A 27973-nucleotide genomic window follows, 5' to 3' on the forward strand; every position below is an offset into this window, starting at 1 on the left:
CATTCCCTTCCCCAGCTCATCACGTGGGGATTGCCTGGACCAGTCAAGCAAGGAAACCACCAGCCAGTTTGTCTCCAGGACTGGATTTGGCTCTTGCAGTTCACAAATGACATTTCCTTTTATATATTTATAAAAATTAGTGTTTACTTCAGATTTCATGAGGGTTTTTTGCCCTCTGCACTCGTAGAGGCTTCGTCACTATAAATTAAGTCAATCACTGATTAGAGAGGCTTCTTCCTCCTCGGGGAAGTGGCTCCAGAAGAGGTGAGAACACAAAACTACACTCAACCCACCCCACAGTGAGCAGTGAACAGTGCCAGCCTCCACCCACGGGGGCTTGATCAGCACCCTTCTCCTGACCCAGCCCCTGACAGGCCCCTCAAGAGACATTTCAGACCAGGCACGAGCTGAAGTGTCAATAGAGAGACACAGGACTGCAGGCAGCTATTTCCCTGTGCGACCAGCACCGCTCCCCCTCTCCCCACTGGGTGACCCTGGCACACAATGGCTGAGGACAACACACAGACCAAAGAACATGCACAATTCATCTCACCCTGTGATTTAACCAGCTTCCTTCACCCCTGATCTTTGACAGAAGAATTAAAGAATGATTGAACAGTGCTTTGTAATGAAATAATATATTCCTCTGTGTTTCTGCACCAGTGAAGTCAAACTCTGCAGGATTAGGTGAGAATGGACTAGACTCAGGGTCATACACCACTGATTCTGCCTTGACACAACGAATTAGTGGTGGAAAAAGAAGTCTGGCAGAATTCTTTGCTATCCTGATCCTGTTCTTGAGGCAATAGGGAGCTGTAGCCCCATTACTGCACAGGGAAAATCCCCTCTGTGTCTCCCACAGGCACAGACCTAGGCTGTTTGCACGTGGTCACACACACACTGGAGCAGCAGAGCTCTGAGCAGGGTTCTGCCACAGCTCTGCTGCATCACTCCTGACCTGGAGCAGGAGCTGCTGCCCTCGTGCTGGGCTCTGCAGCACGGCTGGGTGAGAACAGGAGGGATGAAGCACAAACCCCACACAGACCATCTCCAGAAGTTACCATGCAAGGTGAAAGCTGGAAGCACACCATCACTAGCACCCATGGGTGAAGAGACACGGGGTGTGTCCCCCCAAAACACTCCTGACCTCAGTCTGCAGGCCGAGCGCTGCCCTGCGTGAGGCTCAGGGCAGAGGAACGCGGCTGCACACAAGTGATGACTCCCTGTTCCTTCCCTGTTGCTCAGCCAGGCCTCACCTCCTTCCTTCCCCCCCCCCCACCCTTTTGAGATGATTTTGCAATCGCTGTTGGTTCCCAGTTGGTTCCCAGTTGGTTCCCAGTCCTCCAGGCGGTCTGTCTGCAGGAGGCTGACCCGTGTCTCAGCGATACAAACCCAGCTGGCCGCCTTGGTGCTGGTGGTGGTCTCCACTCCTCCCAAGCAGCTGCAGCCTGCACCCTCCCTGTCAAAGCTGGAAGAGGGGATTGTATTTCCTAATCTCCTGCAGGAGACGAGCCTTGTCCATGTTGGCCTCTGCCAGGGCTATTTTCAGGGTCTGAAGCTCCCTTTGCAGCTCTGGCACCTCCTTTAGCTACAAGAGACAAACAGATTATAAACCAAACCAGGAGTTTCCAGAGGTTTCCAGCAGGGCAGATCTGACTACAGCAATCTGCTCAAAGAGGGAAACCAAACCAGGAACTCTGGGGGAGACCTGTTACACTGTGTGACACAACTGCACAGAGCTCGCTGGCAGCGTGGCCCAGGCCACAGCAGAGTGCTGACAGGGAACAACAGAGTTTCTGCTGGGCAAGGTGTCCCTGCTGCTCAGAATGCCTGGAAAAGGAATCACAGAACCACAGGGTTGGAAAAGCCCTTTAAGGCCATCGAGTCCAACCGTCCCTGTCCTGTGCTGACCCAGATCCCTGAGCACCTCATCTCCCCTCTGTTAAACACACCCGGGGTGGGGACTCAGCCCCCTCCCTGGGCAGCCTGTGCCACAGCCCCACAACTCTTTTGGTGAAGAACTTTTCCCTCCCATCTGCTCTGCCCCTGCCCTGGGGCAGCTTGAGCCCATTGCCCCTTGTCCCATCTCCTGTCCCCTGGCTGCAGAGACCATCGCCCACCTCTCTGCACCCTCCTGGCAGGGCAGAGGAGGTGGGGAGAAGGTCTCCCCTCAGCCTCCTCTTCTCCAGGCTCAACACCCCCAGCTCCCTCAGCTGCTCCTCAGAGGATTTGCCCTCCAGCCCCTTCCCCAGCCTGTCCAGGTCTCTTTCAAGAGCCAGGAGGTGCAGGCTGTTTGTGTGCACTCATATCTGCAACACCCCACACCTCCCAGCAAGCAGGAGCAGACAAAGGGCCATGGTTTTCCAGCCTGCTGCCAGCTCTGCAGTGACTCACCTGCAGCCCGCGGGTTCCGGGTGCTGGGGCTGCCCAGACACACTTGGCTGGGGCCGGCTGCTCCTGGAGAACTGACACAGGTTTTTCCTGTTTCTGAGAGTCCTCCCCTTGCAGAGCTGGAAAGAAGCATGGAAAACATTCAGGTGTGGACATTTCTACACCAGGGTTCTCCAGATAAAAAGAACAACTCCAATTTCTTTTCTTCCTTCTCTCTTTTCAAGCAGGGAAAAGAAATCCTCATTCTCATCTTAAAGCAGAGAAATTAAACCAAGAGAAGCAGCAGTAACCTGTCCTGACCATGTGAGCTCAAGGAAACATCAGGTGTGAATTCAGGCTGCCAGTTCATTGTTTAAGGTATTAACCTCTTCTGCCTGAGGTACCAGATTTGCTGCCCAAACAAAACAGAAGCAGCAAGAACCAGAGAGGCAGAAATGCCTCTTCATCTCTTCTCCCAGAGCAGAGCACAGCAGAGAAGTTAAAGGATCTGGGTGCTTGCACTGGAGACAGAAGATTATTTATCCATTCAGGCAGGAGTGACTGCAGAGAAGAGACACAGGGACTGCTCACACCCCAGAGCCCATCCTTCCCAGCAGCAACCACCCCGTTTCAGCTCCAGGCTCCAGCACAACCTGGGAGAGAATGAAGTTTCCCAGCATTGCTGACCTGTTAGATAGAACACCCCATCATCCCTGCGCTTCACCACCACGTGATCTACTGCCAAGGTGATAGGAACAGGGCCAGGGGAGGTGGGGTACACCCGGGGGCTGTCATCCTGGGAGGAGAAAAACACAAAGCAGAGATGAGATAAAGCACTGTGACTGCTCTGAAAAGGCTTCTCTTGGTCCCCAGCCTTAGTGTTACCAACTGGCAGCACTGCCAGAGCTCACCAAGGTCACCCACCACATGGAAAAGCCTGGCTTCATCTCCAGGGCTGCATCTGAGTCTCAATGTGCACAGAAAGCAGCCCCACAGATCAGAACAAAGTTCTGTCACACCCATAACAAGGGCTGAGAGGCTGCCAGCCATCTCCCCAAAGGCTGCTCTCACACTTGTCATCCCACAAATTCCTGATTCAAACCCCTGGCCAATATTCCTTAGCTAAAAAAAAAGCCAATATCCCTTAGTCTGGAGATTTTCCTGCTGCTGTGCAGCAACACAAGTTCCTACTTGTCAGTGGAGCTTAAGCATTGCTTTCAAAAAGGTTTAATCAAGAACTTCTGTCAGTGCCCCACTCCTACGTATCACCCAGCTCTTACATCTTGTTTTTAATCTGTAATTCTGTAAATGCTTACAGAAAAGGCCAACTATTGCCCAATTTTCATGCAAGCACTTGGAAGAAAAGGTATTTAATGCTCTCCCTTGAGTCTGCAAAACAGGTCAGCAACAAAGCTGGGGAGAGAATCTAACTGTCAGGCTCCTGTTTCCCCACAATCCGATCACTCAACAGTTCCTCTGTGCTCCTTGTTCATCCCCAGGGCAGCTTTTAGATACAAAATAAACCAGGAGCCCCACAGCAATCCCACAGCACCCTTCCCCAAGCAGAATCACCTTGCAAGCCCTGCCCAGGCCACTGCCTCTGGTTCCCCACACACACTCACCTTCAACGTGATTTTGGCATCCACAACTTCTATCTCCATGGGGATCACCTCTGGAATTATTTCATCCTCAAGGAAGGGGCCAAGGTTGGTCAGGAAGGACATGAAGAGCTCTGCTGTGTAGCTGTGGAGCAGCACGCGAAGGAAACCGTTCTGAACAGCGAGTGGCGAGTGCACAGCGGCGCCGGGTCCGACCTCCAGACGTAAGCACACGTCTGGCTGGGCCTTACCAGCTTCAGGGACTGAAGGCTTCTCTATCCCTGGATCTCCTAGAGCTACAGCAGAAAGATCTCAGTGCAGATGATGGCATGAGTAATAAGGCCCAGACTGCAAAGAGGTATCTGGAAAGGCCCCTTCCTGTCCAGATGCTGAACAGAATCACATTGAGTGACACCAGTCTGACATCCTGCATGTGAAACCAATCCAGCTTTCAAACAACCAACACATCACAGGAACTAACTCCAGAACTGGACCATTTAAGCCCCCAGATGCTCCCCCCTCTCTCCCACCACCTCAGCACACTTTAAAAGCACCCTTCCTTTTGCATACACAGCAGCAGACCCGACTCCCCACCCAGCTTCTCCTGAGCAGACCAGTCTCTCCACCCAGCGCTACCCAATGTTGCATCCCACCTTGCCCTCTCGTGGCCAGGACTCATGTTGCAGCCCAAGAGGAACCAGCTGCTCCTGCTTTCACTTGAAGGTTTGGGTAGTTGCTGCTTTTGGTTTCATTAGGTGGGAGTTGAGGGTTTTTTTGTGGTTTTTTTTCAATTCTAATTTAGCCCTGGGGAAGTACCCTCACCCAGAAGCATTATTCTTAGGGAAGGAAGAGCTTTAGGATTTCCCTAGATAGCATTATTTACTCCTTGAGTCGATTTCAGGCATCCTGACAGCTAAAAAAATATCACAGTCAATGGTTATGAAGAGCTTGACTGTGTAGGAATTTTGGAAACATCTTTCCAATACCAGGTTTGAACCACTGCCAGAAAGATTCTGAGCACTCACATCCCCTCCCACACAAGTGGTACCAAATCCTCAATACATTAATTGCTAAACACTGATGTACCAGTTAGAACAGAACATCTCCTGAGGTCTAAAAGCACCGAGTCCAGAAGCCAGGGTCTTACCCAGATAGCCACGCAGATACTGCCACATCCCCACGTTGCTCAGCTGCTCTGGAACCACACTCGTGGCTTGTAAAGCCACAGACACATCTTCACCTCGAGCCTCTATTCCACAGTTCACCTCAGTCATCTTCAGCACGAGGACAGACACCTGAAGCAGCAAGGGACAAGCTGAGAGACACATCTGGAGTCACTTAGAGACAGGAACAGGGAAAAGGAACGGAGCTCTGACCGGCTGGAGGCTGGGGTCTTCGCTCTGTGAAGTAGAGCTGTTGATTTCGGGGGACACTCCACCCTCCTCCTCTGCCATCAGGCTCGTTCTACTGCCCGTGGCACTGTGGAGCTGAGGAAGATGCCCTGAGGGAAGAGGGTCCAGGCTGGGTTCTGAAGTGGAAAGAACAACCACAACTCAGCGTTGTTTCTTTGGCTGGTTTTGAGAAGTCCTGAGGTCAGTACCTGCCTGGATCTCAGGGCCTGTCAGCCTACACCACCCTCTGAGAAACCCTCTCCAGCTACTCCAGTGAACTTAATGAACACAGAGCTGAAGCAAGACACCCACTGAAGTGCTCAGTGTAGGCTCTTTCCAACCAGCCCTCACTAAACCCTTCCAAAACGCCACGTACCACCCCCCCACCTTTACAGCCCTTGCTCTGAACACCATCAGTAGGTGCAGGTCACCCTCCCCACTCACACTCCTCACCCTGAAGAAAAAGGGTGCCAATAAAAGCAGGGAGAGCCACGGTGGGTGAACCACTCGTGGTCTTCAAAAAGGAGCAGCACAAGTGAATTCCAGAGGAGCAGGGTGTGACTCAAGAGTGTTTCCTGGTGTGAAAGGAGCAGGGGAGAGGTTAAAGCCAAGCAGTTCTCACCAGAGTCGGTGAGCATGACGAAGCCGTCGCTGCCGTCGCTGTCCACAGACAGCCCGTCCTCAGGGCCGCTCCCATCCGCAGAGGTGGTGTCGAAGGAGTGCTGGGACGCTGTTCTCTTCATGGAGAAGAAACGCATTCGGCTGCTGCCACCCCCGCCTGGAGTCACTGCTCCCTCTTCTGCTCTGGGCGTAGAATCCCTGGAAAAAAACCCCAAACCAAAGCAATAAAGACAAGCACTTCAGCCTCCAGCTTATACAGGTGTTGGGCTGCACTCAGAGCACTTGCAAGTCAGACTTCAGTGTACTTAGAGCACCCCCAAGAGATGAAGATCTAACCTCTCTCTAATCCAGACCACACAGAAAGAAAGGGAGCAGCCAGCCCGCATTCCCCCCTTCCTGCAGCCTTGCTGCTGCAGCTGCAAAGCACAGGACAATGGCTGACTCACTTGGCGGGGGGCAGAGAGAGCATCTTCTGCATGGTGGAGGTCACCTTCTCCCGGCTCAGGTTCAGAGCATCTTTTGTTAATGACATGGCTTCTTTGGTGAGGTCCATAGTCACGTGCAGGGCTTCCTTCGTGGCATCCTTTGTGATATGCAGCGCACTAGACAACTCCACCTCTATGTTCTTCAAGGGGACGAGCTCTGCCTGGCCATTGAGAGCGATGCTTCCTCTCCCCAAGGGCTGTGTGTCTGAGGTTGGGCTAGAAGGGAGAGCAGGAGGGCTCTGAGGGTGGCTGCTGGTCTCTGCTGGTCTTTCTGCAACCAGGGCTTCCACAGCTTCGTGGGCTTCCTCTATCAAACCTTTCTCCTCTAGGCTCTTACTACGTGGAGCTGTACTCAGAGCTCCATCACTTGCAGATCTTGGGAGTCTTTCCTGTGCTACACTGGTCACAGTGGTACCTGTATTTTCAATCCCACTGTCCTTTGGGACCCCTGAGGTACTGCATACTCCCTTCTCGGAGCTGGTCTCTGATTTCAGCTCCTTCTCCTCAGCTGCCAGCCCCTCCTTGCTGTCTGAAGGCGAGAGCTCTGACTCAATCAGGCTTGTTGTGTCCGAGTCGAGGGATCTGGGTTCCAAGACAGAGCCTGGTGCAGGGTTCATGAGCAGGGCCACTTCAGCACTATGGAACATGACTCCCACACAAGCAGACATGGGATCTAAAGGAGACCCAGTCACTTCCTGGGTATCTTGGGCCAACTGCTCCTGTAGTGTTTGCAGAACTTCTTTCATCCTGAGCAGCACCAAGTATTGGTAGTGGTTGAGACGAACTTTGACATGAACAGAGGAGGACACAAGGACATGGATATCAGCAGAGGCTTCCAGCTCTTTATCATCTACTCCATCATCAACTTCACAGTCAGATTCTCCCAAGACATCCATTGTCTCTGGGACCTTGTAGATGTTCTTCAGATCCTGGTCAGTCTTTGATCTTTGACAAACCCCATGTTCTCTGGAAAGGTTCTCATTCTTGGAGTGATTGCTAAAGCTGGCAGAAGGCTTGATTTTCAACTCTGAGGCAGCCAATTCCTGTCGTTTAGATATCTGAGCTTGTCCCCATCTCTTGGGAAGACAGGCCCAAATAGAAAGGGGGAGAGGGTCAATAAAGCTAAGGGCTCTGCCCTTCGAGCTTTCAGCCCCTTCAAAGTCCAAGGAAAGTTCAGTGAAATTCATAGACCACAGATCTTCAGAGGTTCTGTGCAGTAGCTGGGTAAAGCCCTGATGCTTCTGAGGCCTGTCATCCACCTCATAGGCATGGCGCAAGAACAGGGTGTGGAGGAGGCTGAAGTTGTCCTGAGACCTTGGGAACTTGGTGTAGCTGGAGTGGAAGAATTCTGAACCAGCAAACCGACGGAAGAGGCTCTGGAGGTCCTGACAGCTGCAGAAGGGAGCGTGGCGGGTGTTGGTGACAGTCACCTCTGAGGTGCAAACACAGAGTGTCTGGGGGCGATCCTGATGGTCAGTGACTTTCTTCTCCACAGGGATGTTAAACTGCAGGGAGGAGAAAAATGTTACAGCTGGAGAGAAGGGAAATTCAGAGGCTGTTTACACAGCAGGGCAGCTGTGGAGCATATAAACAATGGAGAAGCCTTGATCTCTACTAAAATCCCAAGAGCTGGATGAGACTCAATTTATACCTGTCTGAAAAACTGAGTAAAATTTATAGATCAGGGAAGAGGAACCAGACATGAGGGAATTTAAACTGAGGTTTATTTTAGGTGGGTTTACCATCCATGGCTTATATAGCAGCTCAAGATCCAACATTCACTCTGATCGTTCTGTGCAAGGGCTTAGTGTTTCTCAGGCCTTTAAGCATCCTCACAAAACAGCCAACAAGGGCAGTCAGTGACAAACACCACAGGACGTCGCTGCAGCCGATGCCTGCTTGGGATGGCATGAGAATCATAGTGGCTTCCAAAGGCCAGAGAGCTTTTGACTACTTGGACCATCAGTTTCTGCTTGCAACTGTTTCCATGACTACTGACTTGCCCACCTACTCTGGACTAGAACTCAAGCATCAGTTCTACTGCCCATAGATCACAACAAAGACAAAAGAAAGTTAAAGGCAGTCAGAGGTTTTGTCTTCTCATTCTGGACTTCAGCTGCATCCTGGTCTCTTATTCCTTCCAGACCAGGAGGGAGAGAACACTGGAGAACAGGACAGGAAGGAAATGAATGGTACCTTCAGCCGGAAGCCATCCAGTCGAACATCAACATGCTCATCGCGTTTGCCCGAGTCCTCCAGCTTGTAGATGGCTTTGAACTGCTCCAAGCTGCGACAGAGATCCAGACAGAAGAGGTTTATCCAGAGCACGCTTGCTGTGTCCAGGGTAAGCATCAGGCCGTTCAGCTGTACGTACAGGTTTGGGCAGGGAACTAGAATGAAAGAGAATCCAGAGATTAATAATGGCAGAGAAGGTCCTTCAGGGGGTCTGCAGCTCAGGGCGTAACCTGAAGCCCTCTGCACTGGTGTTCTGCAACACCCACTGGAAGACACATGTCTCCATGAAAGGGAGAAGCTGTTGTGCATCAGAGACACGAGGTGTCCCAGCTCTCACATCAAGGTATCTGCAGAGCACCCACAGCCCCCTGCAGCCCTACTGCTAATGAGTAACGCAGATCCCCAAGAGCTGGGCAGACAGCAGCTCCTTCAGTATCTTCCTGGATCTGTAATTTTACAAGCACAACTTTGCCTCCACATTTTGCACAGGGCAAACTCTTATCCCACTTTCCCACAGGGAAAAATACCCAACTCATTAGAACAGCAGGCATCAGAAAACTAAACAAAAATGGACACTCAGAGAGCATGTAGCTCTTAGGTTAACACACCTAAACAATTAAGAGTTGACTGATTCTTTAAGAAACTTATGAGAGAAGGTGCTAACCTTGGTGTATTACCTGGAAAGTCCTGATTGTCTGGGAAGTAATACTCTGTGAACTCAATATGGATTGCAGAGACCTGATCAGGAAGTTTGAAGAATTTTCTACTACAGGAAAGCAAGGTGGAGGGTTTCTTACTTTGTTGACCAGCTGTAGAAACCTGAAAATACAATGGTATGGAGTTGTGCCAAATTCAGGTTTGGCAAAACAAAGCATCCCAGTAACCCTGAGGTCTCCTGTATTCGATCCATCTCATTTACATGTCAAACATACTCTGCTTTCAAGTAGAAATAACACCTTATTCTACCTGCTAATATTTCCTCAAAGGAGAGGAGCTGGTAAGTTCGCTCTTTATGTCTCCTGTCACTGCTAGGAAGAGCCAGGGCAAGCAGGGTGAGGGGGTGTGAATGAGCAGAACTGAAATCCATTACAGCTTTCTGCAAGATGAGCAGCACCTCAGTAAATCTGCTACAGGTTCTGGTACAGGTCATGTTCTGGGTTACAGCGTATACGGGTGTAGGTCTGATACAGCCTAGTGATGCTCTCTGTCCTGGGTCAGAAAGCACGAGGTAAGACTTACTCCTCCTCTGTCAAAAGTCCATATCCTCCAGAACTTCTCAAATGTGTGAAATCTTTTACCCTGGGCTTGCCTGATGCACGTTTAGGTGTGAACAGACAGGGTGCAGAACCTCTGTGGCTATGCATGCAATCTCCCCTCAGCATGAAAACCATCATAACTCAGTTTAAAAGCTTTACATGGACCGTAACAGCCTTTGGGTTCTCCAGAAGAGTTCTGACTGTCTTGGATGACACAGGATTCCCATGATTTGAGTCATATGGGATCCAGTTTCTTTTCTAAAAATAACACAGTGAGGGTGAGGGAGCCCTGGGACAGGCTGCCCAGGGGGTGTGGAGTCTCCTTCTCTGGAGAGATTCCAGCCCCGTCTGGACACCGACCTGTGTGCCCTGTCCTCGGGACCCTGCTTTGGCGGGGGGGGGGACCCCATGGGCTCTGGAGGTGCCTTCCAACCCCTGTGATTCTATGCACATGACACTGCTCAGACCCCTACCTGGTGAACGTCCAAGTCATCCACTCGAACCACCACACAGCTGGATCGCAGGCGGTTCCAGGGAGGGTGTCGGAGCCGCGGCAAACTCGTGGGGGGCACACGGCCTTTCTCTGGGGGACCTTTATGGGGGCTCAACGAAGCATCTGTGGGGTGGAAAGTGACCATCACCACCAATGGCAACACATGTGTGCTCACAGAGCAGAAAGAACAGCCTCAGAATTACAAACAGATGGGCACAGGCAGGCAGAAAAAACCCCAATAAAACTTTGGGCTTTGGAAGGAAGAGGAAGAGGAGTCTGCTCTGCAGCAGGAGAATGTATTTTCCAGATGGGATTTAAGTATTTAATTTACTCCCTATATATACATTTAATGAGAAACTTGACAAATAAGGTAGGAAAGTGAGCACTGCAGCCTGTCCACTCTTGCTGCAGTGTTAGTCCAGTATGACAGCCAAACCCTTTGATTTTTATGATTTTTAGCAAGCTATGGATTTCTGCACCAATAAATCAGTGTGCTAAACTGGGGAGGGGTAACTAAAGATATTGCCAGTGGGAGCAAAATTGTTACCATCTCCTGCTTTACTCTTGGTTTAATCCAACAGTATTGCCATTTATCCATTACCTGGTTTCTTTTTGAAGGGGGAAAGTGGAGACCTCACAAATGCAGGGTCCATTTCTTCATAGAGCTTCTCAACCTTGCTTTGAAATTCACTGACCAACTTCTTTGCCCACTGTCCTCGTGTTTCCATTGCTTCACTGTACCTCACCCAATGCTTGCAGGCATCTCCTGCATGAAAGCAAACATCCTTGTGTTAAAAATGAGGTTACTGGGTACACACAACACTCCCATGTCCCCCAAATGTATACAGTTCCTTACAGCATTCCTCTTTACTGGTATCAGAACTGGGATAGGCAACATGCAGCACACTGAGTGCTTGGAAACATGTGGAAGTTTGTTTCAACAACAGAGCTGGTCCTGCCAGGAAATGTTCCAAATTCAAGCACTGGAAAGAATGCCAAGGTCACTTTTCCTTGATTCTTCAGCTAACAGATTTTCTCCTGGGATGCATCCTACAACCCTCCCACCAAACCGATTCGGCAGATAAGGAGCTTAAGCAAACAAAGTTTCAACTTTATCTTTACAACAGAGAGCAACTTATTCCTCTTTTACACTCTGCTGTGTCAGCAGCTTCTCAGTCATCTGCCACAGGTAAATTAGATTAAGCCTGCCCGTGAGGATTTAAATCCCAAGTCCTTTGTGCAGCCTTTCTTCCAGTCCTGCCTGAAGCCATCTGGCATTGTTGTTACTCAAATTCTTTTTTATCCCCCCCTCCTCAACCTGGGAGGCCCTACCTGCCCTGTGGAAAGGATAATAGTCAAAAGCCATCCTCCTGAAGGTCAGCTGTATGGCTCCTCCCAGCATCCCATGCTTGACAGCACCTGTGGAAGAGAGAACAAAGTAAACCACAATCAGCTCTGCAATCCAAGTCCTGATCCAGATGGATTCAGAACAGCATCATTTTGGATTGCCACCACTGCCTGACTGTCACCATGGCCAGTACCAGGGTACCATCTTTTAGAAAGGTGTATCAAAATCTTGTCCTTGGCAAGGAAAAAGGCAACTGAATGTAGCAGAACCAGATCTAGAGTCTTAAGTACCAAAATCCCATTGCTTCCCAGGCCTCCACCAACTACATTTCCCACTGCAATAACCAGTACTTTGCTCCCAACACTTGCTGATAGGGTCAGTGAAATAAAGACAATGAAACTGAGCTAAGATGTTGCTAACAGCAGCTCAGGAGACAGTGATACACAGATCAACTCAAAAATACCTGGAATAGTGATGGGCATGGGCAGGAGAGTATTTTTTAAAGGGAAGATGGGCAAAACCAAGCAGCACAGCCTGGATCACAGACTGCTGTGCAGAGATAGAGGGGGGTACATTTGCCTCAACAAAGAAGTACCTCTCAGTACAGGGAGCTGGGGCTGAAAGTAGAACAGACACCAGCAAAACCCTGCTTGAAAAAGAACATGGTAGGCAGGGGAATGGTGTGTCACAGGTAGCAAAGAATCCTTGTGTCCAGCCACTGCCCCCTGAACGCTGCCAAAACAAACATTTTCTCACCAAGGGGAATGACCACACTTTATCCCATCGCTTGATACCAGATTGTTCCTAAAGCAAACACTGCCACTTCAACAAGGTCACTGGCAGCCACGTCCACTGATGGACTTCCCCATGTCTGTCCCACAGAGCCACGAGAGATTTTCCAGGACCTCATCCAGACATAGAAAACTGTTCTCTCCAAGCCGCCTACTGCCTCACTGGGAAACAGTGACAGGAAAGATGCTTGTTCTCAAGAGGAAAATCCTCCTTCAAGACAGCAGGTTCATGGCTGGATTAACGTTTCCCTCCTGCAGTGTCTTCCTGATGCTGCCCCCCGTTACCTGACTCTCGAGTGTGGCTGTCATCGCAGATATGCAGGTCCAGGCGTGATATGAGGAGGTGGTATGATGACTCTTTCATGTCATGCTTGTCAAAGTACTGACCAATGCTGCTCGCATTGGGGCTGACCCCGAACGGCTGAGACCAGGACTGCTGGGCACTGGGAGGAGGCGGTGTGATCTATGGGAGAGAAACAGGCTCAGTAAGAGCTGATAGAAAGAAATACAAAACAAAACCAAGATAATAAAAAGAAGAGAGGTTATAATACAATTAAAAATTTAATTGGGAGTCCAGAAATCTGGATCATTTCCTACATTCTCATGAGCTAAACTCTCTGTCTGTGGTTCTGCCTCAGTAAGCCTAACAGCTCTGTGCAGGGAGATGCTCTGTGAGGAGGGGCAAGATGCCACACAAACAGAAACTGTCTCTTGCACCTTGTCTCTTCCTTTTTTCCTGGCAGACCAACATCCAAATCATGACTCACTCACCTGAACAGACTCTGGTGCCAAGCTTTTCCTCTGCTGTGCAGACTTCTCCATGGCTTCACTGAGAGACTCCGCGTATTTCATCATTGCTTTCAGCTGAGAGTCTGTCAGCACCCAGAGCAGGTCATCCAGGAGAAACATCAGCTTAGATGCCACCACATTGCAATCTTTGGTCTGAAACAGCAAGGAGGAGTCAGACCAAGCATTACAACAGTATACACACATTCTTCATAATACACAGAAGCTGTAGCAGAAACAAGAGATGCTGCTCCGAAACTCATCCAAGAGACATGTTGTCCACAGTACCTCCTCTGAGAAGAAAAGTAGTTAAAGCAGTCTCCTCTTTAGGAGGCAAATTACTTACTGGTTTAAAGAACAAGGAACCAGAAAAGATGGATTAATTTTAAAATCTACTCTTAATCACATTTCCACTGACAGGTAAAAATACAGCTACCAGGCTTTAAGATCCCAGTAAAGAGATGACAAGTCTCACTGGGATTTTTGAATGGATTTTAAAAAAAGCCCCAAACCACAAGCAACTCACTCTATATATGTTATCCTCCCCTGGGAATTAAACTGCTTTGACATTTGGCAGGAACACAGCTGTTCCCAACAGCAAACACAGTGATACAGCAGCTTGGGCTCAATATTTGTAGCAGAAAAGAAGATCAGTTGCTGAGGAACAGGGGAGGAAACAGGCATCATCAGTGCACCAGGCAGTGAAACTGTATTCTGCAATGGATGGAAGAAACACTCACCCTTCTCTTGAGAGAGATCTGGATCCTCCCCTGGTTGGTAATGAGTCTCAGAGGAGTAGTAACAGGATCCTGATCCCCATTGTCAGTGGCATCTGCTTCTATCCGAAGTGTCTGCCAGGTGAGCTCTTTGAATGTCAAAACCTACCCAGAAGGTGAAAAAATAGTAAAACATTGAGATTTTCAGCAACTTCAAGGATTAAACTTAGAAGACAGGGAATGAAACAAGGCCAAAATTGCACCCCAAGTAATATCTAAGCCCCTCCCTCCCACTGAGTTTAAAACCAGACAAACCATGAGGGCATTCAGAGCTTCTCCAGCTTCATCCTCTCAGGTTAGAAAAGCTCAGAGAGAGCTCTGAACACAAGTCAGCTCTCAGCCACCCTGTTCCAGCAGGTAAGCTCAATGAAGCTCCCTACTGTCAACACAGGAGAACTCAGACATCAGAGGGTAACACGAGGGTCACACTCGTGTGTGTGTCACAACAGGCACGGCAAGACGCCTCCTCACCTCTCCTCTCTGCGGATCAGTGATGCGGGTGAGTCGCAAGTCACTCTGTTGCCAGTTTGGGTTGACACTGTAGCCTTGGAGCTGCCACAGCTCAAAAGAAGCATGAAAGGCCTTGGAGTGAATCTTGATGGTGATGGAATTGACAACAATAAACATCCCCTCCACAACCTTTTCAGCAAAGCCATATTCACTGCAAAAAAAAAACCCAAACCAGAACACCATCAAAACCCCCAAATCCCTCAGAGTCATCACAGCAAAAGGCCCAGGAGTGGTAAGGCTACACACAGAGATGCTCCAAGGTTTGTAAGTGGTATTAGAACCCCTTACACCTAGATGCAGAGAAGCCAGTAGTTAACCACCAAGAACAATGGCCACCTGTACCCCAGCAGTGTGTCAGAAAGAAGCCCCAGGGCTCAGGGCCTGACCTTTGTCCTGCAGCGAGAGCGATGGGGGACTGTCCATTGGGTGGCCGGGGCTCCTCACATGTTCGCATCTCTACCTCCACTTTATCCAGGTACTGTAAAGACAGAGCATGGGAGCAGTAAATACAAGACCAAGACTCAAGCTCAGCCTACCAGATTTAAGTCTGAGACTCTGGGACAGGGCTGAACAAGCTCCTGGGTCTCATGCCTCTCCCAGAGCCTCATGTGTTAAAGCTCTCACACCATCAGTGCCAGGATCATTGAGTAATCTCAATCCCCAGAAAAGAGGGGAAAACAAACCACAAAAACCAGGCACAAGGTTGCCCCAGACTTCACAGAGAGCTCAGCCCAGCCCCATCCTGCAGTGAAGCATGGGTCCCATGGGAGGTCACTCATCACCAAACAGGAGTATTCTCAGAACTCCATTTCCCCTACGCACCAGGGGCCTTAGAGGACTTAGGTCAAGTGAAAACTTGAGCATGCACTTCATAGTTTTCCTTTGGAGATCTTTTTTCTCAAGGAGGAGTGAAGGAAAGGAATGAACAAGAGAGGGAACATTACCAGGCAGATTGGGTGTGTTTTCAGTTTTGTCCACTGGATCTGAAACAATAAAAAGTTGATGTTACAAGAGTTATCTTTGCCTTGGAAAGTTTGAGAAATTGCAGGGAGCCACCTGACCCCAAAGCTCTCCTCTGAGGAATGACCATAGTGACAATCCATCACATCTCACCATATCCAGGTCAAACAGGCTCACACTGATAAGTGAAAAGACATTCCAGCCACCAGACCTGTAAACCCAGCTTAGCTTTTGGATCTCACTCCAGCATCATCTCCAATAATGGCTATTCTGTGGGGCAGATTCTGATATTTCCTATTCCTTTATGGAGAACGTTCTTATCCTTAAAGAGTTTACAACGAATCACTGCTGTTCCTGCAAGTCAGGTAACTCTTTTGAAGGCTGCAGGCAAAACCCAAAAAGATCCATTATATTTTCTTACAGCAACACTTACTCTGCAGCACTCGTAGGAGGGAAAACAAATGTTTGCTACTAAATTAAGCAGATCTGACTCTAAAAGCAGAGAAGATCAGAATGAGCAAGACAGGCTCATATTTATTATCACTTGGCAGAGGAGAACTGTATTTCTGTTACAGCAAGTCTCTTCAATATACTGAAAGCCTCTACATTCATGTTAGCACCCCCATGGTTAGTCCCAAGCAAGATTAAACAGTCTGGTGTTTGAGATCATTTGAAAAGCATCTTTCAGTGAAAAGCAGACAGAGGAAGAGTTTGTGAGAGGAGTTCAGTGTGCAAAAACACAACTGCACACCCAATTTCAGCAATTACCCACGTAGACAGACAACTGCAGGCAGAAAAGCTGATGGAGTGTGCTTTTCACAGCCTTTCCTGTGCACTTTTCACTCAATCCATAAGAAATGTGTTTTCAACAATGCAAGACTTAAGCTTGATTTATTTTCACACTACCTCACAGCACAGTTAGGCTTTCAGAGAACTGCACTCCATTTCTCTCTGCTCCCTATTCCTGCTGGAGGTCTCTGTTACTTCTTCAGCACTAAAAAAAGCAGTAGCCATGGAGGGAAGACAGAGAAACCCCCTCTGCTATCAAAACAGCAAGGAAATGGGAGGGAATGACCAGAGAAGTGTGTAAAATCCTGAGTGACATGGAGGTGACATACAGGGAATGACTGGTCACTATTTATTCCAATAACTGTAGCAGGAGGTTACCAACTAAACTGCCACATGCAGACTTGGTAAAGCAAAAGCAGCTGTAGTTAAGCTGTGAACACCTTTGCCATAGAACTCTCTGGATGTTAAATAGATGGGTCCAGAAAGCACCTGGGCAAAGTGCTGGAAATTCATCAGTGGCTATTAAATACAAAGATCTCTCTGCTGGCTTAATAAGACACTTGAAGGTGAGGAAGGACCACATCCTCTGCTTCTCTCAACATCCTCTGCCAGGCACCATCAGGGCAGAGTGCCTGGCAAAGGCAGCCTCTGGTGAAACCTGCTGCAGTTACCTCCCAGCATTCAGCCAGCAAACTTCACACCTCAAGCACAGGGTTTGAGATGTGGGGATTGAATCATGTCATGATCCTATGACAGACATTCCCAAGTGACAGGGGAAGGTCTCCAGCCTCCTCTGCTCACCCTGATCGATGCCTTGTTACAGTAGACCCGAGTGATGGCAAGCCAGGTGGGCAGCTCCAGCACATTCTGCAGCACCTCTTCATCCAGCTCCAAGTTGGTCAGCTGCCCCTGTCCTTTCAGTGTGCTCAGGTTGATTTTGTCTGGAGAGAGATTCTTGGTAAACCTACAAGAGAAGGAAGGGCAGATTCATAAAACACCCCAAGGAAAGCTGCTGAGACTAGAGGAGCCTTTAAGAGGGGCTATTTTAAGTATAAGTATCTGCTTGTTGTTTTGTTAAACCCTTTGTGACATTTTTAAACCCAGGGCATGTTGGTTGCTCCAGAACATGTCTGTACACTTTGACATTTGAAGGACTTGCTTGTTTGAAGTCAAATTCAAATTTGAGAGACTGAAATTGCCAGGTTGCACTGGGCAACCTGGAAACCTGCAGAATTGCCCCAGGACCAAAACAAAGCCAAACTGCAATGGGTCAGCAATTTTACTCCCCTGGGAAGTGTCCTATCAGCCACAAAAAGTTTAATTATGTAGATGCTTTTTGAAGGTTTTGACACAGGTAAGTTAAAGGTCATTAATAAATGACTTTTATGGCTGTCTCTTTAAACACCAGCCTGCTCTTTGGTCAGCAGGTCTGAGCATGCAACTTAACTCCCCTCCCTAGTGACCAGCCCAAGCTCCCAGCCTCCTCTCCTTTTGGCAACCAGCAGCTCTGCTCTCCCTGGCTGCAATTCCTCCTCCCAAAGGGCTTCTGTTGTTTCCACCTCCTGTGTACGCAGCAGCCTGGTATCTTCAAAGCCCTCATGTGCCTGAGGTGGAAATGCAACAGGTGAAATGATGTCAGCAGGACAGCTCACCCCAGCAGTATATTCTGGTGTAGATTTGAAAATCTCTGACTGCATTAAAACCACCGTGGCCCCTAGGGAACCAAGGAGCCATGTGAGAGGGTGACAGCTCTCAGAGCCTGCACTCTGCCAGCAGTGTCCCTCTGGGGAGGCTGCTCCCATCAAACAGCCTTGGCTGCAGAAGGGGCTGCCACCAAGGCACTCCGCAGCCACAGCATTTCTATTTGAAGACCACTTGCCAAGCAGCTCGCTCCCTCCTGGAGCCAGGGCTTATTCCACACACTCCTCCACCCTAATGCTAACTCTGCTGCTGCACACTGGTCCAGAGAGCGGAAGAGAAAGCCGCTATTGTCAGCGTAAGCAGGATTAGTGTCACAGTCAGTCCCACGCTGCCATTCCCTCCTCCCCACACCAGCAGCATGAGCCACTGTGCTGGGAAAGGCACAAAGGGCATGGTGAGCAGCCAGTGCTCAGAGAGGGGAAGGCAGGAGGAAGGAGCAGCACTGCTGGGACGGCAGCTGATGCGGCCACCCTGGGAGCACGAAGCCCGGTACAAAGCTGGCTGAGACGCCAGAGCAGCTGCTGGTGAGGCAATGCAGGCTCGTGGTGCCTTCCCAGCAGCTGCCCTGGCACCTCAGCCAGAGGAGAAGTGCCTTTCCAAGGAGGATGTTTTGCTAGGAGGAAGCCTGATGGAGAGGGAACAGCCACTGATGTCAACCCTGCACTGCTGGGGCAGCAGCTCCTGGAAGGGGCGGGTGGCACACACACAGCTGTGAGTTCACCTACTGCTGCTTCTCACCTTGGTCCCTGCCACTGCCGGCGTCTGCTGCTGCCATGGAAGCCAGAGTTAGGCATTTACTGTGTCATGCTGTCACCTCCCCTCCCCGGAGCCACGGGTACACACTGACAGCTGATTAGAGTTTATAACACACCTGCCAGCATCGCTCACTTGGAACTTGTTGCTCCCTTTGAGCAGAGGCCTCTTGTTTGAACACACCCAGGAAGGCAGCCAAGTTCAACACTGCTGCTCAGCATCCACCCAGGATCTCCGGAGAGGAGATGCAGGGAACAGGCTGAGGTTTGTGTTCAGAACCCTGCTGTGAGCACCCACAGTCTCACACACTGCTGGAAGTTAGACCCAGCCCCTCCAAAGGCAACACACGAGCATCCTTGTCTTTGTGCTAGTCAACCAGCTCTGCTGAAAGCTGTTTTAATCATGTCCACTGGGGAGTGGATACTAAAACAAAGACAACCAGCACAGGTAGGTAATAAAAGGCCCTTGGCACTGCTAAGGGATCAGCTTACAGGTGGGGAGAGGCTGAGGCAGAGCAGCTTTCTCACACTCGTAAAGCGAGGATCAAGACCCAGGTGTCTCAAATCCTCCTCCCAGGCTAAGCGTGCTTAGAGGGGGAAGCTGCTTTCAGCTGGTAATGCAGAAGGAAAGTATAAGGGCCTATCTAAAGCTGGGCTCTGCTTTCCTTCTGTGGGCACGTGTGTCAAACCAGCCCAGCAACACGGTGCAAGGACACTAAAGCTGTGCAACAGGACACTGGTGCAGAGCGTGGTATGAAACCTCATCTAGCTACAAATAGCTGTGTGCAATTGTCTGCAGGGAAAGGTTGCAGAGATCCTGCTGACCAGGTTAGAAAACCACCACGAGTACTACCGGGCTCTACAGAAGGGTCTTTGTCATGAGGCATTCCATATACACCAGAACGTGCTGGCCCACCCCCGAAGGAGAGGTCATGGACCCCACTGATGATGGGACAATAGAAGCTGAAAGCTTTGTACACAAAACCCTTAAGACTGAAACAAACTCTCTCTTTTAAACCACAGTCAGAATTCCTTAGTCCCCTAAATTACCAAGTCCCCTGCTCCCAGTTTCTCCCCCTGTGAAGGGATCTGAGATCTTCAGATTGAACAATCTCCACATTCAGGACACTGATGGATGCAATGCACGTTAGGTGGGGCTTCAAGAGGGAAACATAGGTAAGTGTGCCTGTGAACTGGGGAGCCTGTAGATCACAGAATCTCAGAATGCTTTGGGCTAGAGGGGACCTTTCAGCCTCCTGCCATGGGCAGGGACACCCTCACTAGCCCAGGGTGCCCGAAGGGGAAGGCACAGGAGTGGTGATCTGTCTGCTCAGTCACCAGCTTGAATCCACATCAGCACCTGATGTCACTGCTGAAGGAATGACTCTGCGATTCACCAGCTCCCACACCCAGAGGCCACAAACCACTGACTGCAAGGGGGATCTGGGGCAAACCTGACTGCTGGCCTGAAGCTGGTCTATAATCATAAATAATAAATTGGTGTTCACATTTCTAGCTGTCTGGCCACACTGTCTCCAGCTGAGCAAATGCCCAGACAGATAACGCTGGGAGAAGATGTCTGTAATCATAAATCCACCTCTCCCCCTGCCTCCCTGCCACGTGGTCCACAAACCCTCCCCATCAGTAGCTTCACAGGCTCAAACTCCATTTTCTGCCTCAGCTTCTTCTGCAGTTATTCAGTAATCATCATCTATTGTATGTAATCACTCCCTACGGCTAAACACAGCCACTTCTATTAATATCTTTGTTACTATGGTTATTAGATGTAAGAACTAATTAGCAGTACACCAGTGACCTTGATTTTACTTAATGACAAGCAGCATCTATTGGCAGAAGGAATGGTTTGCAATACTGGCCACGGCTGCAGATAGCAGATGGAAAAATACTCCCAAGACAAGGAAGCCAGGAAGGGGGTCACTCCTCAGCTGCAGCCTGGAAACAGGCAAGTGGTATCAAGGGCCCTGGGGAAACTGCTGCAGACCAGGATCTGCCTTCCTGAGAGTCACAGCAAGGGAAGAGATGAAGATTTTCTGCTTTAATTTGGAATGCAAAGGTGTATAATGTAAGCAACTATGGCAGAAGGACAGAAGTAGGCATGGGGGGGGGGGGGGTGTGAAACTCCAAACCCCATGTTCTGGCCAACACTCATTTGCTCCTTACCAAAACTCTTCCCTAGATCAGTTCCAGACAGCCCATTTCATGGGATCTTCATCATTTCCCTTGGGAAGTATCCTCTACTATCCAAAAATCTCAGTGATGGGACATTCCCCCTCACATAGAACCTTTTATCAGGAGCCTGAGAGCACGTTTACTTGGGAAAAAAGGTTCACAACTGGTAAAATCAAAAGTCAGCGACTTCCAAATACAGGAAAGCTTTCAAGGAAGGCAGCAGCAGGAGCTTTTTGCAGAACCCTGGTCAAAGCAAACCCACAAATACTCTTGGAGGAAATAAACCAGACAGCTGATCGAGACTTCTGTAAAAAAGGGGAAAAAATAACTCCTTGAGGACACACAGGAAGAAGTAAAAGACTTTTCAGGGGGAAAAAAATAGCCATTTTACTTGCTCAGACTTTGGGTGCAACTGTAGAGCAATCTGTCTGGTGACCACACACAGCACTGCACAAGGCTGAGAGAAACAGAGCTGCAGACACGGAAGAGAAACACACTGAGTTAGCAGAAGATGAGGCTCATTTATGTACCATGCAGTACTCAGTGCTAATGGGTATCACAGCCATTTCATACAAAGCCATTTAGAGCTGAAGGCAATCCAATCAATACCCAGCTAACCAAACGTTAGAGGGAAAATCACCTCCACAAGCCCAGCCACTGGGTACAGAACTGGGATCGCCCAGGTACTGGTAGGCTGTATTTTCCTTGGTGGACAAAGAAGTCCAGATGCAATAAGCCTGATGACTTCATCCTTACTCAAGTTACCCAACAAACTCCATAGTGTCCCAGTGTACCCTGGTAACAGCCTTCAGTGCTACACGGTAGGCTCCTTATCAGGGTGGACTGAAGTGCCCCAACGTGCCCGTGTGCACTCCACAGCCTCCTGTTCTTCCAAGCTTGATCTACACTGAGTAAAAGGCTGGACTGCTCCACCACCCAAAGCCAAATGGAGGTTCACAAGTGCCACAAAACTCATCCCAGGCACCATAAAACCTAAATACACAAGTTATCAGCTCTCAGCTCCAAGTCACCTATCCCAACACAGCACATCCAGGGTAAAAAGGCTTCCAAATTCAACTCAGAATTAAACTTGCAGAGGAAAACCCACGCTCACAAACACAGCAGGAAGAGGCTGAACTGTGACACGAAGCATGAACGTCAGGATGCTCCTGCCTGGTGTCAGCATCCTCACTCACTCCGACCCCAAAGGCCACCTTCTTGTCCCAGACAGAAACGGCTCTTGAGCACTTGAACACTGGAAAACTCCAAGGGCTGCAGACTGGGTGTGTTTAGTGCACCACACCCCCAGCACCTCCTGTGGCACCAGGAGACCTGTAAAGCTCACCCATGAACCCATCTGAAAGGAAGGAGGTTGGGGCTTTGGCAGGGGCTGCTCTCCACCTCGCTGAGGAGCTGCTTTGCTATTTCCAGCTCACTGGCTGGATGCTCAGTAAAGTTTAAATGCCAGCTGCCCCACGCTCCAAAATCTGGAACACAAACCCTCAGCAGCTGCCAGGGAATTTCCCAAGACTAAACCCCAAGCAAATAACAGCACACGGAAGAAAACTGGGAAGAAACAGAGAGAAATGCCCCAGCCAGAACCCCACTGCTCAGGTTTTCAGATGGTATTCACCCTGCAATGCAGTCTGAGGGGTTTTTGTGTTTCCAACCTGCAGAAAATAACAGGTTATTGCATAATTCAGGCTCAACTGAGCAGCTGCAGTGGAGGTAAGAGCTCAAGGAGCCTCAGAGAAATAAAACAAGGGGAGAAGAGCCACGTTGAACAGCCCCTTTTCCTGGGGGCTTCACCAGGCCATTCCCAGCTGGGCTTTCCTTGCTCTCCTCCCTACCCACTCTTTAAATTTCTTCCAGTTAATTTAGAATGAAGGTTGGGAAACTGGGAGAAGCCTGGAGGCTTAAGAGGTAAGCACATACCTCACACCGACAGCAGACCTTAAATCAGAGGGTTTCCAACACCTTTTACCACTTTGACTGTCAGTGCAAGGGCACGGCTGCACCTCACCCCAGCGTCTGAGCAAAACACTCCAGCACAAGTGAGAAGGAAACAGACCAGAGATTTCAGACTGTTTAGTTGTACAGTGATTTCCAGATCACAGCATTTGGCCAAGGAACGGAAGGGTTGAAGGGGGAACAAGGTGCTCTTCAGACTTAGAGAGAATTCCTCACCCCCCTGCGTTGGGATCACAGAATCCCAGCCTGGTCTGGGTTGGAAGGGACCCCAAGGGTCCCAGAGCTCCAACCCCCTGCCACAGGCAGGGACACCAACCTCCAGGCCTGGAGCCACACAAGGTTGCCCAGGTATCTGACAATGTGAGTTGACTTTCTGCCCAGTGAGAGCCACTGAACCCACCTCAACAGCTCCTGAACAGCAAAACCCCAGTCTCATTTTCTCAGCTGAAGCACAACCACTCCTGCCTCCATCCTTTCTACAACGGATGGGTGATCTTGGGATAACACACCTCATTTCTGCCACCCCGACTTCAGGGAGCGTAGAACCACCAAAGAGCAGGATGACCATCAGCTACAACAGCCTTTCTTTGTCCTGGCCTGGCCTGACAGCATGTCTTTGATGGTGGGGGTGGACAGAGGACAGGCAAGGAGATCTCAGAGCACAAACAGCTCCAAGACTAACTGCTGCAGTCAGGGGTTGCCTGGCAGAGGAGCAGCTCTGAATTCTTTGTGTGTGGCACAGCAGTAGCACAGCTGCCTGGAAGGGTAACACCAAATGCATTTTTAGGGCCAGGAAGATTCAGAGATTCTGACATCCAAGTTACAGAGAGCAGCCAGTGCACTCCCAGCTCAGCACACCCCGTCCCACCCACATGCTCCTAACTGCTAAATCCATCCAGAAGCAGCTAAAGATACATCACAGGCCCTCCCAGCTTTTCCACTTCTCTACTAGCAGTGGGTTCATCTGTTGCAAGGAGTGGGTGCAATTGCAGATGAAAGAGGGGAGGAGTCAAGGAAACCTCATCTAGAGAGCAGAATAGATGGCCTAAGCTGCTGGGGTGTGAGAAGAAAGGTTCTCCTGAGATGCTGAGTGCTTTCTGAGGAGTTACAAGATGTCATTTCTTCTGGCTGCATATTCGACCTACATCTACCAGTAAAGCATCACACCCTGCACATCCTGCTCAAGCCCGTTGGTTTCTAGGATCTTCTCTTTATTCTTCTTCCAAAGCCTTATTTATCTTATTTAAAATCTTATCTATCCAAGAGGTCATTCTGATACTGTGCTATGAAAGACAGTCCTACCAGCTTCTGCAGAGAAGTGACAACTGACACCCCAACTGATAAACCTGGCTGTGCAGCCTTACCCCTGCCAAAGATCAGCTGCTTTCATCCTTCACTGGAAAGGTTTTACTGGCCAAAACGTTCCCCATCCCTCCACAACCCCCAAAACCTGGGAAAGGAGGAAACAACCTGACCAACAGAAGCAAAGCATGGTGCAAGATGACCCAGAAAACCTTGCTGCAAACTCTGTCTGAACCCCTTCCTGGGTTCCTAGTGTTGCTCCACAGCAACACAGCTCCTTGAAGGTCCTGAACCTCCACCCTGAGGTCCTACGTGTCTGGTAATCCAGGGCAATGAACTGGGAATAAAGCAGAACAAACCCCCCAGTGCACTCAAGTACTCGTGTTCTCAGCAAAGGAGCTCTGCACGTGTCTGCAAACACGACTCCAGCAGAGACAAAGCCACCAGCTCAGTATCTCAGTTGCACACATCTCTTATCAACCCAGCCAGCTGCCCAGAGCAGTGGCTCAAGCACCACACTCTTCCCTCTGCAAACAGACCTTGGTTCCCATGCTGGTTTTCATCTGTATTTTCGCAGCAATAGGGCTGGTGTTACCTCAGCCAGCTTGTCCCTCTCCTTTCTCCTCTGCTTCCTCCTCACTCTACTCTCAGAGATGCCTGAAGTTCCTCCCACGCTGCAGATCTCCAGGGCTCTTGTCAAAGCCAGATCTGCTTGTGGTCTCCTTCCCCTGTGTGCAAACCTGCTCCCAAACCCCACGCCAGCTCCTCTGCTGACACCAGCTTTTCTCTCTTTCAGAGGCGCCTGACTCAGTGGCTCTTTCACATCAGCCCTTCAGAGCTGGAACAAGCACAGCTATTATCCATTTTCTCCACCTGACTTCTATTCTTTTCTTCCAAACAGAAGGATTACATGTTGCATTTCCTCTGGAAACCATGTAACATGAGCAATTAGATGGCCTATTAGGGCCTATTACTCCACTGTTTACCAGACGAGGGTAAACACCTTTATAACACCCTGGGATGGAGGATCTGGTACAGCTGCACTACGGACTAGTAAAAAAGTACAATAAAAGGAGATTGCTTTCAAAACACAGCCAGAAAGAGGGACAGGGGAATCATTGCTTTTACTTTAAAGCAACAGATCACAGAATCACCAGGTTGGAAAAGACCTTTAAGACCATCGAGTCCAACCATTCCTGCCCTGTGCTAAACCATATCCCTGAGCACCTCATCTACCTGTCTGTTATATACCCCCAGGGAAGGTGACTCAGCCCCTCCCTGGGCAGCCTGTGCCACAGCCCCACAACTCTGCCAGGGAAGAACTTTTCCCTCCCATCTGCTCTGCCCCTGCCCTGGGGCAGCTTGAGCCCATTGCCCCTTGTCCCATCTCCTGTCCCCTGGCTGCAGAGACCATCACCCACCTCTCTGCACCCTCCTGGCAGGGCAGGGGAGGTGGGGAGAAGGTCTCCCCTCAGCCTCCTCTTCTCCAGGCTGAACACCCCCAGCTCCCTCAGCTGCTCCTCAGAGGATTTGCCCTCCAGCCCCTTCCCCAGCCTGGTTGCCCTTCTCTGCACTCGCTCCAGGATCTCCCTGTCCTTCTGATGGTGAGGAGCCCAGAACTGGACCCAGCACTCGGGGTGCAGCCTCCCCAGTGCCAAGCACAGGGGCACAATCCCTGCCCTGGCCCTGTGGCACAAGCCAGGATGCCACTGGCCTTCTCAGCCACAGTGCTGGCTCATGTCCAGTCTGCAGTCAACCAACACCCCCAGGTCCTTCTCCACCTGGCAGCTTTCGAGCTCCTCCACGTACTCCCACGAGTGATTACAGGCTGGTACACGCAACCAACGCTGCCCAGCCTCAGAGGAGTTCAGACCAGATCCAAGTTCAACCAGACACCAAGCGACTGATGCTTCAGCCTGGTGGGCAGAGCCCTTTGCCCCGGCTGTAAGGCTCTGACTGACACTTGGGTACATCAACCTCCTGCAGAACCCACCACCCCGCTGCTGCAGCCACGTGCCTGTGCAGAACCAAAAACTGAAACCACCTCATCTGTTTTCCTCCCCCGGCTAAAAATAGGAGCAGAAAGTGAAAAGCTCTGATAGTGAAAAGCACAGATGGCAAAAGCACCAGGAGTTTTTCAGATTCTCCTGCTCTAGGAATTTAAGCTGCTGAAGCATAACACAGGCTAAGCCTCCTCAAATACCTTCATAACTCAGCTCTGCCACCGAGGGCAAGGCCCAGCCTTACAGATCACCACGAGTGACCGCTGCCGTCCCAGGAGACACGTGATTTGCTCCATCTGAACAGCTGGTGTGACATAACTCCCTCACACCCCCGACCTCGCTGCCTCTCAGGGGCCGTGCCTTGTGAGGCCCGTGCCTTGTGAGGCCCGTGCCTTGCGAGGCCCGTTCCTTGCAGATTTCCACACAGAAGAGGAACAGAAAAGCCACCACCACGCCCCGGGCAGGAATGCCTCCACATGCAGGCACAGCACAAGGAACAGGGAGTTACTTCATCTGCTAATGAGAAGCAGAAAATAAAGGCAGCCGGACGGTTCGGTGGCAAAACTCTGCTGGGCAAAACGGCTGAAAGGCCCAAAGGGACTGGGGAGCTGAGGCGTTGGGAGGGATCCAGACCAGAACGGGGCAACTCCACCCTTGTTTCCACGCAGCGCTCAAAGTGCCGCTTCTGGATGGCATCCCCGGCGCGCAAGGGGAGGGTGGGATCAGACCCCCCGCATCCAGCGTAGAGCCAGGCACAGCTCCGGGGCTTGTCACGCTCCCTGCTCACCCTGCAGAGACCGGTGAGCTCTGGGGCCGGCCAGGTCCAGGGGAAAGGGGCACCCGGAGCGGGGGGGGGCAGGGCGGCCGGGCAGCGGGACGCCACACGGGCCGCGGCACGGGCCGCGCGTTTGTCTGGAGAGGGAGGACGAGGCGCGCCGCCTGCTCGGAGCTGCGCCGGGGAGCGAAGCCCAGCGCCGCCCCGCTCTCCGTTACCGACCCCTCCTCGCCGCAACCCCCGTGGTGCCTCAGGCCGCGCTGCGGGAGCGGCCCGGGCCTGCCCCCCCTCCCTCCGGAACACACGGGCGGCACCGCCGAGGCGAGACCGGCAGGAGCCAGGCCGGGCTGGAAACCGCTACCGCAGCGCCCGCACGCCCGGGGAACCGGCCCGGGAAACCGGCCCGGGCAGTGGGTGGAGGGGCCCGAGCCCGGCGAGACGCAGCCCCGAGGGAAGAGCAGCGGGGCCCTCGGCAGCCCCCGGCCCTCAGCACCCCCCGGGCCCGGCAGCCTCCCCGGCCCTCAGCACCCCCCGGCCCTCGGCACCCCCCGGGCCCGGCAGCCCCGCAGCCCTCGGCAGCCCCGGGCCCGGCAGCCCCCGCGACCCCCCAACCATCCCTCAGGCCCGGCAGCCCCGCAGCCCTCGGACGCCCCCGGGCCCGGGAGCTCGGCGGCCAGCGGCTCCCCAGCGGCCCCCCAGCGGCTCCTCGGGCCCGGTCCCTCCCTCAGCCGCATCCTCCCCCGGGAGAAGGGCCGGGCGCGGGCGGCTCACCGGGACAGGTGCTTCAGGATCTGCTTCTTGATGATGCCGGCCATGCCGCGGGGCTCAGGGCCGCGGGCGCCGGGACCCCATCGCGGCGCCGCCGCCTCC

The 27973-nt window shown here is 51.1% G+C and overlaps 1 protein-coding gene across 1 annotated transcript; it reads right to left on the reverse strand.

Annotated features, from left to right (window-relative positions):
• Positions 1–1440: 1440 nt before the first annotated feature.
• Positions 1441–27918, reverse strand: BLTP3A (bridge-like lipid transfer protein family member 3A; the record flags this gene model as incomplete). The annotated part of the gene is made up of 21 exons (XM_084276061.1): positions 1441–1588; positions 2395–2510; positions 3058–3166; positions 3993–4264; positions 5116–5263; positions 5345–5496; positions 5982–6178; positions 6427–7970; positions 8662–8855; positions 9378–9519; positions 10430–10572; positions 11051–11215; positions 11782–11868; positions 12874–13051; positions 13360–13530; positions 14115–14255; positions 14622–14811; positions 15047–15138; positions 15605–15643; positions 17211–17373; positions 27875–27918. 21 exons carry the CDS (start codon positions 27916–27918, stop codon positions 1463–1465), a joined length of 4413 nt encoding a protein of 1470 aa, XP_084132187.1. The 3' UTR covers positions 1441–1462.
• Between the last annotated feature and the right edge of the window lie 55 nt (positions 27919–27973).

This window comes from Gallinula chloropus (genome assembly GCF_964237585.1).
Source record: "Gallinula chloropus genome assembly, chromosome: 27".
Lineage (NCBI taxonomy): Eukaryota > Metazoa > Chordata > Aves > Gruiformes > Rallidae > Gallinula > Gallinula chloropus.